A 12886-nucleotide genomic window follows, 5' to 3' on the forward strand; every position below is an offset into this window, starting at 1 on the left:
AGGCGGTCAAGAGCGAGCAGGCAGCACACGCATTGTCGAGAGTGCGCGAGTCGAGGTTGAGGTTGCAGAAGGACGCGAAGGTGGAGGTAGAGTAGAGGGTGGAAATGGAAGCTAGGGTAGTGCAGGTGGCATGGCAAGGTAAGGCGCCACAGTCAGAGCCGAAGAAGGGCCGGCGAACCCTGGAGGTATGACGGGACGGTTGGCGGCCGACGCGTAAAGTGGACGCAAGACGACGCAGCTCCACGGCACCTCCAATTGATTCCCCATCGCTTGATATACTGCTGTCTCACCAACCTCGCCCCCTTCCAAAAGCATGCGCTCATCTCGTGCACTCCTCCGCCTTTGTTCGCGCCAAGCGCAGCACCTCTCGACGCCCCGCGCCGCCGCTGCGCCAGCCCGCTGCGTTCATACTGCTAGCCGCCCTCAGAGCCATTTGCGCCAACACCAAGCATTCCTTCCCCAGATCCAGCGCCGCGCCCTTTCGCACACACCCGCTCTGCGCAACTCGGAAGAAAGGCCAGATGCTCCGCCCGTGGTCCCCGCCGGCGCCGAACAAGACGTCGACCCCCAAATCCCGGCCTACAACTTGACCTTTACCTGCAGAGCCTGCGTGACGCGCTCCGCCCATCGCATCACGAAACAAGGCTACCACGAGGGAACCGTCCTCGTCACATGTCCTGGATGCAAGAACAGGCACTTGATATCCGATCATCTCAAGGTGCGCCTCCCTCACCAAGGCCTTGTCTGGTGGACGGCACCACTGACGCTGCTTTGCAGATCTTTCAAGACCAATCCCTTTCCCTCGAAGACATCCTCAAACAAGCTGCTGAGGGCGGCCGCGAAGGCGTGTCCCTTAAGCGCGGCGCCCTCAGCTCGGATGGCGACCTTGAGCTGTGGGACGACGGCACAGCAACATTGCGCAAGGACGCCTTGCAGCCGGAGGCTCGCGCTCCCTCGGAACCAAACGATAAACCGTACGGCTCCTCGTTTGCCAAAAACGACTCGGTAGAGAAGGATCCTGGTGATAAGAATTGAGATGCTGTACGAGTAGAGGAAAGAGGGATAAATTCATTCAAATCAAATCGGCGTTCGGGAGTGTTGGGAAAGGAAGCAAAATGCGGCACGCCTAAAAGACTACACATTCAACTACATTTGGGCCGCGAAACTATCTATCGCCACATAGACGGTCGGCAAAATTCAACTCCTCATCTATCAAGTCCACCGTTGTGTCCTAGGTTTCCATCATGCTCCCCTTTTCTGCGTTCAAAATGCCCTTGCTCGCTTCGATGACCTCACCAAGAGCGCCAGAGCCCTGTGACCTTGATGGACTGGATCATCTTCTTTCTCCTGTGCGTATTCTTTGTGCCGTGCCTGCCCACGACATCTACCAAGGAGCGATAAGGATGGCTGGGTCCATTTTCTTTGGGTCCACTCACCCAAGAGCCATGGAATTCCGGACCGGCAAACGCCTTCGGATGAATGATCGGGACCTCCTCCCTGGCATGTTGCGGGATGGGACTGACGACGGGCGAGCGACTGCAGCCTATTGCGTTGTGTGCGTATTCTCGCACCAAAAGGATGCTCCCTAGCTTTGTGTCGTAGTGAGTGACAGCTCCCGAGATTCAACCAGGGAGAGGTGCAGCCGTAGTACTAGGAGCGATTGAGTCTTTCGACACAGTGGAAGCGTTTGGAACGCCGTTGAATGCCAAGGCCATTGCTCAAGAGAAGATTTGGGTTGTGCGGTGCTTTTGAAATCCTCGAGATATGGAGCGCCTCAAGTCGGCCCAGACTGATTCAACAGGCCCGCAGAAGCCTCCCTCTCAAGACTGAGCTTCATCTCAAGGTGAGAATAAAAGTTGGGCGACCGGCAAAACTCGGCGTACAATGCGTCTCTCGTCCGGTGGCGTTGCAATGGCCCCTGTCCTCTAAACTTGACTGACGTGCCATGCTTTGCAAGGCTGCTCAAGAAATCTGCCTCTGAAAAGTTTGGATACTGTAGGTTGCCACCAGGCGACTTGACATTGGATGCCATGCCGGTTGCCAGATATCGTAGGATTGGCGCCAGGAACTGGGCAGTCAGCTCAGCAAAATGCCGCCGAATCAGAGGCCCGATCGTGTCTGGTAGTGATTGGCCGGCCCGCAGGTTGCTGTCTAGACTTTGGAGAAAGGCGCGGTCCGGCTTGAGGTGTTTTTTGACGTCGAGGTTGGACGGTATGCCACCGGGAATGTCGAACCCAGGGGGGCAGGCCAGCTGAGACCGGTAGAGCTTCACAGGAACCGGGCCGTTGGATTTCTGTAGATAGATTACATATGGCGTAGAGCTCTGGGAGGCTTCAGCAGCATTCAAGATCCGCTTGAGAAGAAATGGATTCGTGATGCCGACAATGAAGTGCCTCGATGTGCCACCGTTGAAGCCCGCCACGCAAAATTCGGATTGCATCGTGACATAGGGCTTGACGTCACCAGCATACGGGATCGGCTTGATCAGGTCGACGAGCCCGGAAACAACGTGACTGCAGAGCTGTGGGCTTTTGGCAATGACGATGATGTTTTCGCAAAGGAGCATCTTTTCAAAAACAGTATAGAGCTCGGAGAGCGAAGGAAAGAAAGATACGAGATTTGCCCAGGAAGTGATCGGCTGGTGGGCGTAGATTGGCTGCGAGATGGTCTCTGCATGGTGGACACGAGCGGAAACGAGCCCCTGAAGCGGGAAACCCAGGTGAGGGGCACTAGGAGCCAAGTCAGTGGGCAGCTATCATAGTCTGAAAGAAGCCTCTTACATTTCGAGCACCAATAAGGAACCAAGAAACGGGAGTTCAAGCCGTCCAACTGACGGCGGTGGCCAGGACGAAATCTGGGAACAAGCAACCTCAAACGTTGCCGGATCACAAAGGATGCCACCAGCTGTCATCAGATGGAGGACCTTGGTGAAGAAAGCCGGAAAGTTGTGGTTAGAGACAAGAACTAAGCTCTTTTGGTTGAAACGTCGTTTGGTGTTCCGATCAAACTCTTGGCGGAAGACACAGTTGCAGTAGAAGCTGGTGGGACTCCCAAAAGGTGGACAGGGAGAGCCGAGCAGGATGTCTGGAGAGCGGTTGCGGATGGTGAACTGAAAGTTCAAATCCTCGCCCATTTCAGGGTTCTGCTGCTCTGGAAAGCTGTGGCGGGGTAAGTCTTTACGCAGTAGTTTTTAGGATCTTGACGGCAAAGGAGAGCAAGAAGTGGAAAAGGTGAAAAGAGAGGAAATGTTCCTACCTGTTGAAGCATATTGCAGTCAAGTCAGCTTGGGAAAAGGCCGTATCAGGAGGATACACGAAAAGAACTTCGGGGCCCAAATCCACGTTGAAATCACAAACGACACTGCAGCGGTCAGTCAGTTGCAAAGGCAATAGTAGAGCAGGACGCACAAAGATATAGCCCAGTGGCGGAAGGTGGAGAGAGAAAATGGGCGCGAGGTGCTGCGCTTGCGGTGGTGGATCATGTGCTTCAGCTTGTCCATGGTGTTTACGGTGCTCTGACTCGAGCCCCTATACCACCTGCAGGAAGACGGCAAGAAGTCAGCGGACAGGCAGGGCGATCCGGGGCCGATTTAAAGTTGGGCCAGGGCGAAGAGGGAGCATCACGGACGGTGGAGGAGGTGGCAGGGTAAGATGTGACTTGAGACGAAGAGATGCAGTTGCATGGCGCAGGTCAGGTCCAGGGCCGGGGATCGAGACAAAGCCATGGCAAGCCGGAAGGTCTGGCCCAGCGAAATGACGTGGCCGCGCCGTGTCATGTCTCTGGCGTCCTGTCTCGGCAACGATATTTGGGCGAGTGTCTCCCCCGGGCGGTGAAGTCACGATTGGGCCCGCCAGTCGTACGTACTAAGGTCAGCTACAGCTCCTCCGGCCCAGCGTTTACGGCACATCGTCGAGTCCTTGGTTTTGCTTCTTGCTTGCGCACCCCGAACAGATGCTGTGAAGGAAAGCTGCTTGCCTCGGTCTTCTGGCGCGCTCAGAAGATTGACGCCTAAGCCTGAGCAAACTCGACCCTTTGGCTCCGTCGTCCTGCCGCCTTCCAGCTTCCCCACCGCAACCACCCACGGTCCAACTGGAAACGACTATACCTACCTCACGGCAAGCGCAATGCTCTTTGGCACCTCCGCGCCTTAGCCATGGATCCCAATATTCAAAAGGCCCTCAACGACAAACTCTACGACAAGCGCAAGGCTGGTGCCCTGGAGTATGCAACCTCAACCGCCTTGCAGCCCGCCGCCCTACACCACAATGCTGACCTCGCCCGACAGACTCGAAGCCCAGGTCCGCGAATCGCTTGCTGTCAAGGACTACGACAAGATTCAAAAAATCGTCCACCAGCTATGTCACGATTACGCATATGCCGTCCACCAGCCGCACGCTAGAAACGGAGGCCTGATAGGTCTAGCTGCCGCTTCCATAGCGCTAGGCTCGGTGAGCAACAGTCTGTTTCCACTTTGCCCTTGCCGCCCACTGACAGAAAGGTAGGACGTGGCCAGGTACTTGGAAGAAATCGTTCCCCCGGTTCTCGCCTGCTTCTCCGACCAAGACGCCCGCGTCCGCTACTATGCCTGCGAGAGCATGTACAACATTGCCAAGGTTGCCAAAGGGGAAATACTCTTGTACTTCAACGAGGTGTTTGACGCGCTTTGCAAGGTGCGCTCATGTCATGTTTCCCTCAGCGAAAGGGTCGTCGGCTGACAAGTGCGCTAGCTCGCTGCGGATTCCGAGGCTTCGGTCAAGAACGGTGCGGAATTGCTCGACCGCCTGATCAAAGACATCGTCTCCGAATCGGCTGCTTCGTATGTCTCGATTCTACACCAGCCAGAGGACGCCGTCGACGACGACTCTGCGCTTGGGGAATCTGGCTCACCATCCATCGACGTTCCCATTGCCTTCTCGCTACCGAAATTCATTCCTCTGCTTCAAGAGCGCATCAACGTCTTGAATCCGTTCACTCGCACCTTCTTGGTCTCCTGGATAACCTTGCTTGACTCCATACCGGATCTCGAGCTAGTCGCCTACCTCCCTTCCTTTCTCGGTGGTCTCCTCAGGTTCTTGAGCGATCCAAATCAGGACGTTCACACTGCAACCCAGACTGCGCTGGAGAGGTTTCTGTCTGAAATCAAGAAAATTGCAAGAATAAAGCGAGGTATAGCGGAAAGCAGAAAGAGTCAGGGTGAAGAAGGCAAGAAGAGCTCCAGGTCTAGCATTAGGAGCGCGCAGAGCATCCAAAGCTCCCACGACTTGGAAGCAGACCACGAGAAGATTCAAGGCATGGACGACGATGACCAGAGGTCCGTGAGCGAAGAGACGGAGTCGACGACGATGAATGATCGCGCATCTGGCATGACGGACGGAGACTGGATACCTGGCCAAGATGTCCAAGTAGACCATGCAAAAATCATAGATACTCTGGTCACCTTCCTTAGTGAATCTCCAGGTGAGAATGTCTCTTGGCGTGCTGGAACTGTGCTAACATAGAGCAGAGGAGGAGATTCAACTCACGGCGCTTCGATGGATTGACAGTTTCTTTGAAATCTGTCCCGAAGACATTTTGCAAGTCATCCCACGCTTACTATCCCATGTGCTACCCGCCATGGCCAGCGAAGTGGAGCAAGTTCGTTTGGCCGCCAATCGCGTCAACAACTCGCTCATGGACTACATCATGTCTTTACCAGATGAGGCCAAACCAGCGCAGCAACAGGTCACCGCAGGACCTGCCAAAGAATCTATGGCAGCAGATCGTCGAGATTCCAATTTTGGCGTGAAGGCTGGGAAGTCTTCTACGCGAGAGTCTACGGTGGATCTCAAGGCCGCCGAGGCAAAGGCACAGGAGCCAAAGGGTGTGCCAACGGTCTCCATCATACCTGATCCCAATGACGAAAGTCGGCCAGAGCCCCATCCAGGCGCCGATCTGGATTATGAGGTCGCTGTCAATGCCTTGACATTGCAATTCCTCAACGAGCACGAGGCGACAAGGGTGGCTGCCCTCTCCTGGCTCATAATGCTTCACAAAAAGGCACCAAGAAAAGTATTGCTTTACCTGTTGCGTCTCGACTCGTGCTAGCCGCTCACAACTCTTAGATCTTGGCAATCAACGACGCCACCTTCCCAGCATTACTCAAGACACTGTCGGACCCTGCCGAGTCTGTCGTCACAAGAGATCTGCTGCTGTTGTCGCAAATATCGAAAAACAGTGACGATTCCTACTTTACCTCCTTCATGGTAGCACTGCTAAGTCTTTTTGCCACCGACCGCCGCCTTCTGGAGACGCGCGGAAACCTCATTGTCCGCCAGCTGTGCCTTTCGCTCAGCGCCGAAAGGATATACCGGACGCTTGCAGATTGTTTGGAAAAGGATGACGATGTCGAGTTTGCCAGTATCATGGTTCAGAATTTGAACAACAACCTCATTACTGCCCCTGAGCTTGCGGACTTGCGCAAAAGATTGCGCAATCTTGAGACTCGCGATGGCCAGACACTCTTTGTCACGCTATTCCGATCGTGGTGCCACAACGCCGTGGCTACCTTTTCTCTATGCTTGCTTGCCCAAGCTTACGAACAAGCATACCATTTGCTCCAAATATTTGGAGAGCTGGAAATGACTGTCAACATGCTAATTCAAATTGACAAGCTCGTTCAGCTGCTCGAATCCCCCGTCTTCACCTACCTTCGTCTCCAACTCCTCGAACCAGAAAAGAATCCTCACCTCTACAAGTGCCTCTACGGCGTTCTCATGCTCTTACCTCAATCTTCGGCCTTTGCGGCGCTCAAAAACCGCCTTAACAGTGTCAGTGCAATTGGTTATCTTCATATTGCTCCTCGAACGTGGGTTCCCCAAGACTTGTCTTCTATTTCACAACTAATACAGTTCTTCAGTGCCCCTACTCCTACAACATCATCATTTGAGCGTCCGAACCGCCTCAAGTCCCGCGAAGAAGGCGGCATCAAGTGGGTGGAGCTTCTTGAGAAATTCAAACAAGTCCAGGAGCGTGCGCGCCGGGCCAAACGCGACGCTGTCCTTGGTCCTGCAGGCACCGCAGACGTAGGAGATACTGTCGCGTCCCGCAACACCGTAGGCGCATCATCCAATACCGTCCTCGGCACTGGAACATTGCACGCAGGCAATGATAGTGCCGCGGACCGAGACAAAAAGCTGCCACCGCGTCCGGCGCAACAGCGCCCGAGCTCGGCCGGCGGCGCGCGTTCATCTGTGAGCCCGGAGCAGGTTTCTGGTGGCACTGTCAAGGGACACCAGAAGAGCAAGAGTAGTTTGAGTCAGTTGGGGAGATTCGCTGCTAGGGGTGCAGGGAAGAAGAAGTAGGACTGGTGGGATTGGTCTCGTCTCGTGTCTTGATACATTGACCATGGCGCTTGGGGCTGGGAGGCTGATGGCAGACGTTGGCTCGGAGTGGTTGCCGGTGTTGCGGTGGTCTGCTGGTGTTGCTGTGGGTGGTCAGGTTTAGCATCACACCTGGCACCTTTCATAATCCGCCCTTCAAGGAATCCATAATTACCCTGTGATGGGCCCTGTGATGGGCTTTTTGCATTGCCGGTATTCACATCTTTCTTGACCTCTCTTTCCATATTACAACCTTGTTTCTTCGCTCCATCATCGCTGTCCATTCTCCTTGTCTCTTGATCTTCTCGGTCTACTATGGAATATGAGTATGGAGGGGCCACCAGCGGTAGCATCATCAGCAGCTTGGAAGCACGTCAAAGTCTACCTTGGCGAACGAGGGGCACTGAAGGACGGGCAGAGAGGCAGAGGCAGCGAGGCACATAGGCACGAGGTCGCGCAGGCATCTAATCGGGTATCTAATAGGGAGGCGCATACCATTCTATCCAGTCATTGCTTTTCTCAATGGGTCGGCTGGTCACTGTCTTCCGCTGTTTTGGTCTTGCTGTTTGTATGTACGGTAGTCTAAGGAGATGCGTTTAGGCAGGCATTCAGGGCACAGGCAGTGTGTTTGGTATGGCTTTATCTAATAGTGACTGGGTGCTAGGAAGAACTTCTCACAACCCCCTACCTAATCATCATACCCCTCCTCCCTCCCCTCGTCATACGCCGCCTCCACGCCATCGCCAAACTGCTCCACCTCGCCCACCCCCTCACCAACCCACTCCGCCGCATCCTCAACGCCGCCCTCGACATCCTGCGGTATCTCCTCCACATCCCGCACCGCATCATCCCACTTCCGCTCCGTCCACTCGCCCGCCTCCTCGGCACCCCTCTCCACATCGTCCGGGAACTCCTCCACATCCTGCACCGCGTCATTGACGCGGCGCTCGACGCTGCCGACGCCCTCGCCCACCAACTCGGCCGTCGCGTCGGCGCCGCGCTCCAGGCGCGCTTTGTCTTCGTCCCAGTCCTGTGCTGTGGGCGGTGAGGGAGAGTTAGCTGGATGCCGCTATGAGGGTGGTGGGGGCGAATGGATAGGGGGTAGAGAGAATAGCAGGGAGAAGAACGGAAGTAGATGGATGGGTGTCGAGAGAAGTTGTGGTCTCAAGGCGTAATGGCGAAAGAGGGAGAACCTGAAAGAGCCAGCACGTACCGATCTCATCACCCTCATGTATCAGCAGCGCGCCCGCCGCCACGCCCCCCACCGCGCCCATGGCCCCATACGCCATGCCCGAATGGCCCGACGACTCATTCTCCTCGCGCGGCCGCTCCTCATAATACGCCGCCCCTCCTCCTCCACCTCCTCCTTGGTAGTACCCGCCCGGCTCGCCTCCAGGATACTCAAACGTGCGCTCGCCGTTCGCCTCGTTGACGAAGAGCCAGCGGCCAGCGCCGGGCTCCCAGCGCGCGACCCACGGCGGGAAGACGCGCGGCGGAGGTGGGCCGGCTGGCTCTGGCCCGCTGCTGCGCTCGTAATATGTCTCGCTTGCGGTGGGAGGCGCGGCGCTGCTGTTGCTGTTGCTGTGCGTAAAGCCCGAGATGGCTTCGGATGCGAGGTCGCTGAGGAAGCCCATGATTGTTTGGCTGTTTGGTGCTGTGTTTGCGGGATAAGGTTCGGAGCTAGGAGCTGCGTGAGCAAAGATATGGAGTTTGGGGTGGGTGGGTGAGGGGAAAGGGGCGGGATTGTTCTTTGGTGTTTTCATTCACTCACGACCTATGTGTGTAGGTATTGATCGCAGCAACACAGACGGACATGCAGCTGTAGACTGAAGGACAAGCAAGGTACAGTACGAAAGTATGTAGCAGCCGTCTCACACAAACCCGTCGTCTCTCAATCGTCTACCGTGTGGTCTCCGAATAATACCGTGATTCCAGCTTCTCCCCTCCCTCTTGTTGCCGAGTGGGTATTACCAATTCATATACCTTGCTAACACCCCGCTTGCCCACGCTCTCGAAATGACGCCGTGTCGTCCCGGACCCCTCCCTCCCTTCTCGCGTGAAAAGGTCGATCAAAAGCGCCCGTCCCCCGGAGATTTGGACACACGGACGTATGGATGGATGGATGGATGGATGGAGCTGCCGGGCGCGCTCCAAACGTCTGGTGGGTGGGTCCCTCGAACCGGGCGAGTTTTCCGCGCGGGCTGCGCTGTCTACGGTACCTACCGCCGCTACGTGTCCGTCGTACCCGTACACGCTGCGTCGTTGGTTGTTCGTATCAACAGCGGAAGGCGACGGCCATCTAACCAGACCCTGGCCACGGCGTAGCGGTAATCCACCGCACCTCGTCTCGCCTCACCTCTCTCCATCGAGAACGTCCCGTCAATCGCGCCTTGTCGCTGCTTGTCGGCATGGTTAGCCAACTGTGTAATCTTGTGTCGGGCGCGAAGCAGCGAAACAACTCGAGACAAAGAAGTCGTCAACACACCGAAAATCACACCGTCCCTGTCCAAGCTACATGACGAGTCAATTGGACTTTGGTTGGGATGCCTGGTTGGTCCGCGGGCCGCGCCGCCCGCTCGTTACTTGCTTGCCTGCCTGCCTGCCTGCCTGCCTGTCTGCCTGTCTGCCTGTCTGTCTGTCTGTCTGTCTGTCCGTCCGGCGTCTCGCTGGCGTGCCGACAACCTAAGCTACCTAGGTATCCCTTTTCCACTACGCCACGCCAATCTCGCGCAAGCAGCGTTGTCAGTCGAGACAAAAGACGAGTGTCTTATGCCAGCCATCCAGGTATCAGTCACCGCTATTTTCAAAAAGAGGAAAGGAAGGGCCGGCGAGAAACAGTAATGAAGGGTAGGTGGGGTGGGGCGGCGGGAAAAGCGGAGGGCCAGACGCACGCACGCACGCACGCACGCACGCACGCACGCGCGGGGCTCTTGCACACGGAAAAAGCTTGGTGAAGCTTGTTTCTCTTGGATGGCCGCCGATCGGTGTGTGCTACTCACATAACTACATGTAAGTTACCGGTCAGGTTTGGTGCCTTGCATCCAGAGCTGCTGCGCTGCGTTGGTGGTGACGGGATCGCCTAGGTGGGTAGGTGTCGTTCGTCATCAACAACGGAAAAAAGGGAGGGGGAAGAAGGGCAAGGCGGGATGGCAAAAACGCTCACAAGGAACGGTCCATAGAGGTGCAGTTCTGGGATATGTGTGGGATAGTAAGTCCGTGGTCTTTCTCAAGAAGCTGTACATCTGGTATTAAGCTTTGCAAAGGGACGTACCGAACGCTCAGTGTTAGCAAAAAAGCAAGGCTCAGAAAACAATCTAGATACAAGACCGATGCTCGCTATGCACAATGCACACATTCCCATCTTGACGCCAGGCCACAAGACCCTAATGCTTTTCCCGATGCCAATTAGACCCTCCCAGAACAACCCCTCCCCTCCCCTCCTTCCCCCTCAATCCTACTCTCCAAGCTTCATCATGAGCGTATCATATGCCGTGACCGTAACCCGCGGCGCATCCGTCTCCTGAATTGTCACCGTCTCGCGCGCCGTCACCGTCTCGCGCAGCGTCGTCGTCTCCGTCTCCTTGACAGTGACGGTTTTGATATGCGTCGTTGTCTCCGTGTACGTTGAGATGCTCGGATCGACGGGGATGATTGTGATGCCGTCTTCGTCGTCGTCGTCATCATCGACAGCGGACGAGGGTGATGGACTCGGTACCGGCGCCGGCGTGGTGCTGCTGGCTGGCGCTTGCGTGGGGGACGTGGTGTCTGCGGTTTGGCGCGACGCTGATGGGCTTGATGCGGCACTCGGTGCTGACGATTGTTGAGATGGCGACGTAGTTGAGTATGAGGAGGGCGTCGAGAAAGCTCTATATGTTGTGGTGGCTGCTTTTGGGGTGGTGAGAAACGGCGCGCTTTGCGACGTTTTCGAGGAAGATGCCTGCGGAAGCTTCTGAGATCCCTGGGTCGTCGGACTACCATCTGAACCTGAATCTGCTAGGCGAGAGCTTTGTGGCGTTGCCTGAGGCGTGGTCGCAGGAGTACTTGACTGCTGGGCTGGGGTGATGGTGGTCATGACAGTCGTCGTCAGATGCAAGGTGCTTTCCAAAGTTTGCGTTGGATCTACCGTACTCGTCACATACACCGCGGATTCTGGCCCCTGAGAAGACGATGTGGTTGGTCCCGGTGTCACGGTAGTGAGAATAGTTGTTGTCTTGCGCAAAGTTCCCACTGACGACCGCACAGGATGTACTGTTGTAGTCACATAGACTGTACCAGATTGCGACGCTTGTGCCGGCGTGCCAATGAGAGTCGAGTTGGCCAGCCCATTTGGCGTTGGTACAAGAGGTGTGGAATGTGCCGTGGGAGTGGCATAACTTGTCCTTGAGGTCGAACTAGCAGCATCTGTTGGCGTTGAGGGAAGGCTGCTGAGCAGTGTCTTCCTGCTCACTGTCGCATTCGCAGCCAACGGTGTGGAAACTTGGTTAGGAGTCCTGATGGGCGTCAAAGTTGGTGTACTAGGTAGGCTTGTCGGTGTTGATGGTCCAAGAGACAGTCTTGCCGGTGAAGTGGCATTGTTAGACGTGGTAGTCTTGGTTCCGGGCAATGGGTCGTACGTGAACTGGTTGCTGGGTGTGGAGGGTCGCGAGAGAGTTTCCGTTGAACGCGTCGCAGGTACATTTGATGACGAATTTTGTGCTGGAGTGGTGGTTGGTATTAGGTCGGCGGATGTCTCTGCTCCTTGAAATCCGCCGCTCAGCCCGGGGTTCGGAGTTGACAAATTATACTTCGGCGTCTGGCTGAACGCAGCTGGTGTGCTAGCAGAAGAGAATGTGCCAGTCAATGGATGTGGTGTGGACGAGGGTGTCACAGGGGGTGTGCTAGTCTCTTGTATTATTGAACCATCGCCTGCGACATCAAGTCAGATGGTTTGGTTCTGTGTTTAGGCATAGCAATACTTACTCGTTATAAGGTTTACAGGTACCACGAATGGGATGCCAGTATCGGCTGCATGTACGGATTGGATAGCGTTCGGGGTGTTGACGCTTTGCGGCGTCAAAATTCGCGTGTCAGAACTTGTTGTGGAAGTATTCGAGAATCTAGGAAAGCTGAGCATGATCTGTCAGTATCAACTCTGGTCCAACGGGAGGTGGTGTCTTACAGGAGTTTTGGGCTTAGTTGGGGAACGGGGCTTGCTATGGTGGAAGATGCAAAGAAAAAGGCCAGGAGTAGCCTCCTGATACCCAAAGACATGGCAAAGATGTGCAACAATTATTCAAGGAGAGTGATTTGAGAAACCAGCTCAAAATTTTCCAAAGAAGGTAACAGCACAGCTGATTTGGACAGAAAAGGAAAGAATGGACGCTGTTGAAACGTGAGGAAATGGAGCGAACGGCAAAAATGGAGAGAAGGGAAAGGACAGACGGAAACACAGAGTAAAAGAAAGACCTCAGGCGCGCGGGTGGAGCCAGAGCACGCCGCCGGAGGGTTGCATCTGCATTCATCATGCTAGGAATGGGGAGACGGGTACT

The 12886-nt window shown here is 55.5% G+C and overlaps 5 protein-coding genes across 5 annotated transcripts; 2 read left to right on the plus strand and 3 right to left on the minus strand.

The window, feature by feature from the left end:
• The first annotated feature begins 227 nt into the window (after window positions 1-227).
• Window positions 228-1140, plus strand: IWZ02DRAFT_147626 (DNL zinc finger-domain-containing protein). Its single transcript, XM_066761868.1, has 2 exons — window positions 228-718; window positions 778-1140. The coding sequence occupies exons 1-2, from the start codon at window positions 314-316 to the stop codon at window positions 1033-1035; spliced, it is 663 nt and encodes a 220-aa protein (XP_066617992.1). The 5' UTR covers window positions 228-313; the 3' UTR covers window positions 1036-1140.
• A 499-nt stretch (window positions 1141-1639) lies between these two features.
• On the minus strand, window positions 1640-3492 carry IWZ02DRAFT_147727 (uncharacterized protein). Its single transcript, XM_066761871.1, has 4 exons — window positions 3408-3492; window positions 3256-3360; window positions 2781-3142; window positions 1640-2729 (listed from the first exon to the last, which is right to left on the minus strand). Exons 2-4 carry the CDS (start codon window positions 3265-3267, stop codon window positions 1775-1777), a joined length of 1329 nt encoding a protein of 442 aa, XP_066617993.1. The 5' UTR covers window positions 3268-3360; window positions 3408-3492; the 3' UTR covers window positions 1640-1774.
• Window positions 3493-3955: 463 nt separating this feature from the next.
• IWZ02DRAFT_147631 (vacuolar protein 14 C-terminal Fig4p binding-domain-containing protein) lies at window positions 3956-7666 on the plus strand. The gene is made up of 7 exons (XM_066761869.1): window positions 3956-4221; window positions 4286-4448; window positions 4503-4670; window positions 4728-5457; window positions 5504-6048; window positions 6102-6844; window positions 6896-7666. Exons 1-7 carry the CDS (start codon window positions 4154-4156, stop codon window positions 7338-7340), a joined length of 2862 nt encoding a protein of 953 aa, XP_066617994.1. The 5' UTR covers window positions 3956-4153; the 3' UTR covers window positions 7341-7666.
• A 329-nt stretch (window positions 7667-7995) lies between these two features.
• On the minus strand, window positions 7996-9330 carry IWZ02DRAFT_147689 (uncharacterized protein). The gene is made up of 3 exons (XM_066761870.1): window positions 9240-9330; window positions 8572-9038; window positions 7996-8393 (listed from the first exon to the last, which is right to left on the minus strand). The coding sequence occupies exons 2-3, from the start codon at window positions 8990-8992 to the stop codon at window positions 8047-8049; spliced, it is 768 nt and encodes a 255-aa protein (XP_066617995.1). The 5' UTR covers window positions 8993-9038; window positions 9240-9330; the 3' UTR covers window positions 7996-8046.
• Window positions 9331-10812: 1482 nt separating this feature from the next.
• IWZ02DRAFT_494909 (uncharacterized protein) lies at window positions 10813-12608 on the minus strand (the record flags this gene model as incomplete). The annotated part of the gene is made up of 6 exons (XM_066770085.1): window positions 10813-11021; window positions 11074-11224; window positions 11498-11749; window positions 11806-12263; window positions 12318-12463; window positions 12517-12608. 6 exons carry the CDS (start codon window positions 12606-12608, stop codon window positions 10813-10815), a joined length of 1308 nt encoding a protein of 435 aa, XP_066617996.1.
• Between the last annotated feature and the right edge of the window lie 278 nt (window positions 12609-12886).

This window comes from Phyllosticta citriasiana (assembly GCF_038021145.1).
Source record: "Phyllosticta citriasiana strain CBS 120426 chromosome Unknown IWZ02scaffold_20, whole genome shotgun sequence".
Lineage (NCBI taxonomy): Eukaryota > Fungi > Ascomycota > Dothideomycetes > Botryosphaeriales > Phyllostictaceae > Phyllosticta > Phyllosticta citriasiana.

Bases quoted from the DNA above. Each gene is read 5' to 3' on its own strand.
- IWZ02DRAFT_147626 (XM_066761868.1), top strand. From the start codon at position 314: ATGCGCTCATCTCGTGCACTCCTCCGCCTTTGTTCGCGCCAAGCGCAG. The intron at 719-777 runs GTGCGCCTCCCT...GCTGCTTTGCAG, and splicing joins TGATATCCGATCATCTCAAG to ATCTTTCAAGACCAATCCCT.
- IWZ02DRAFT_147727 (XM_066761871.1), bottom strand. The intron at 2,730-2,780 runs GTAAGAGGCTTC...CTTGGCTCCTAG, and splicing joins TCCTTATTGGTGCTCGAAAT to TGCCCCTCACCTGGGTTTCC.
- IWZ02DRAFT_147631 (XM_066761869.1), top strand. From the start codon at position 4,154: ATGGATCCCAATATTCAAAAGGCCCTCAACGACAAACTCTACGACAAG. The intron at 4,222-4,285 runs GTATGCAACCTC...CTCGCCCGACAG, and splicing joins CGCAAGGCTGGTGCCCTGGA to ACTCGAAGCCCAGGTCCGCG. The intron at 4,449-4,502 runs GTGAGCAACAGT...ACAGAAAGGTAG, and splicing joins CTTCCATAGCGCTAGGCTCG to GACGTGGCCAGGTACTTGGA.
- IWZ02DRAFT_147689 (XM_066761870.1), bottom strand. From the start codon at position 8,992: ATGGGCTTCCTCAGCGACCTCGCATCCGAAGCCATCTCGGGCTTTACG. The intron at 8,394-8,571 runs GTACGTGCTGGC...CACCGCCCACAG, and splicing joins ACATGAGGGTGATGAGATCG to CACAGGACTGGGACGAAGAC.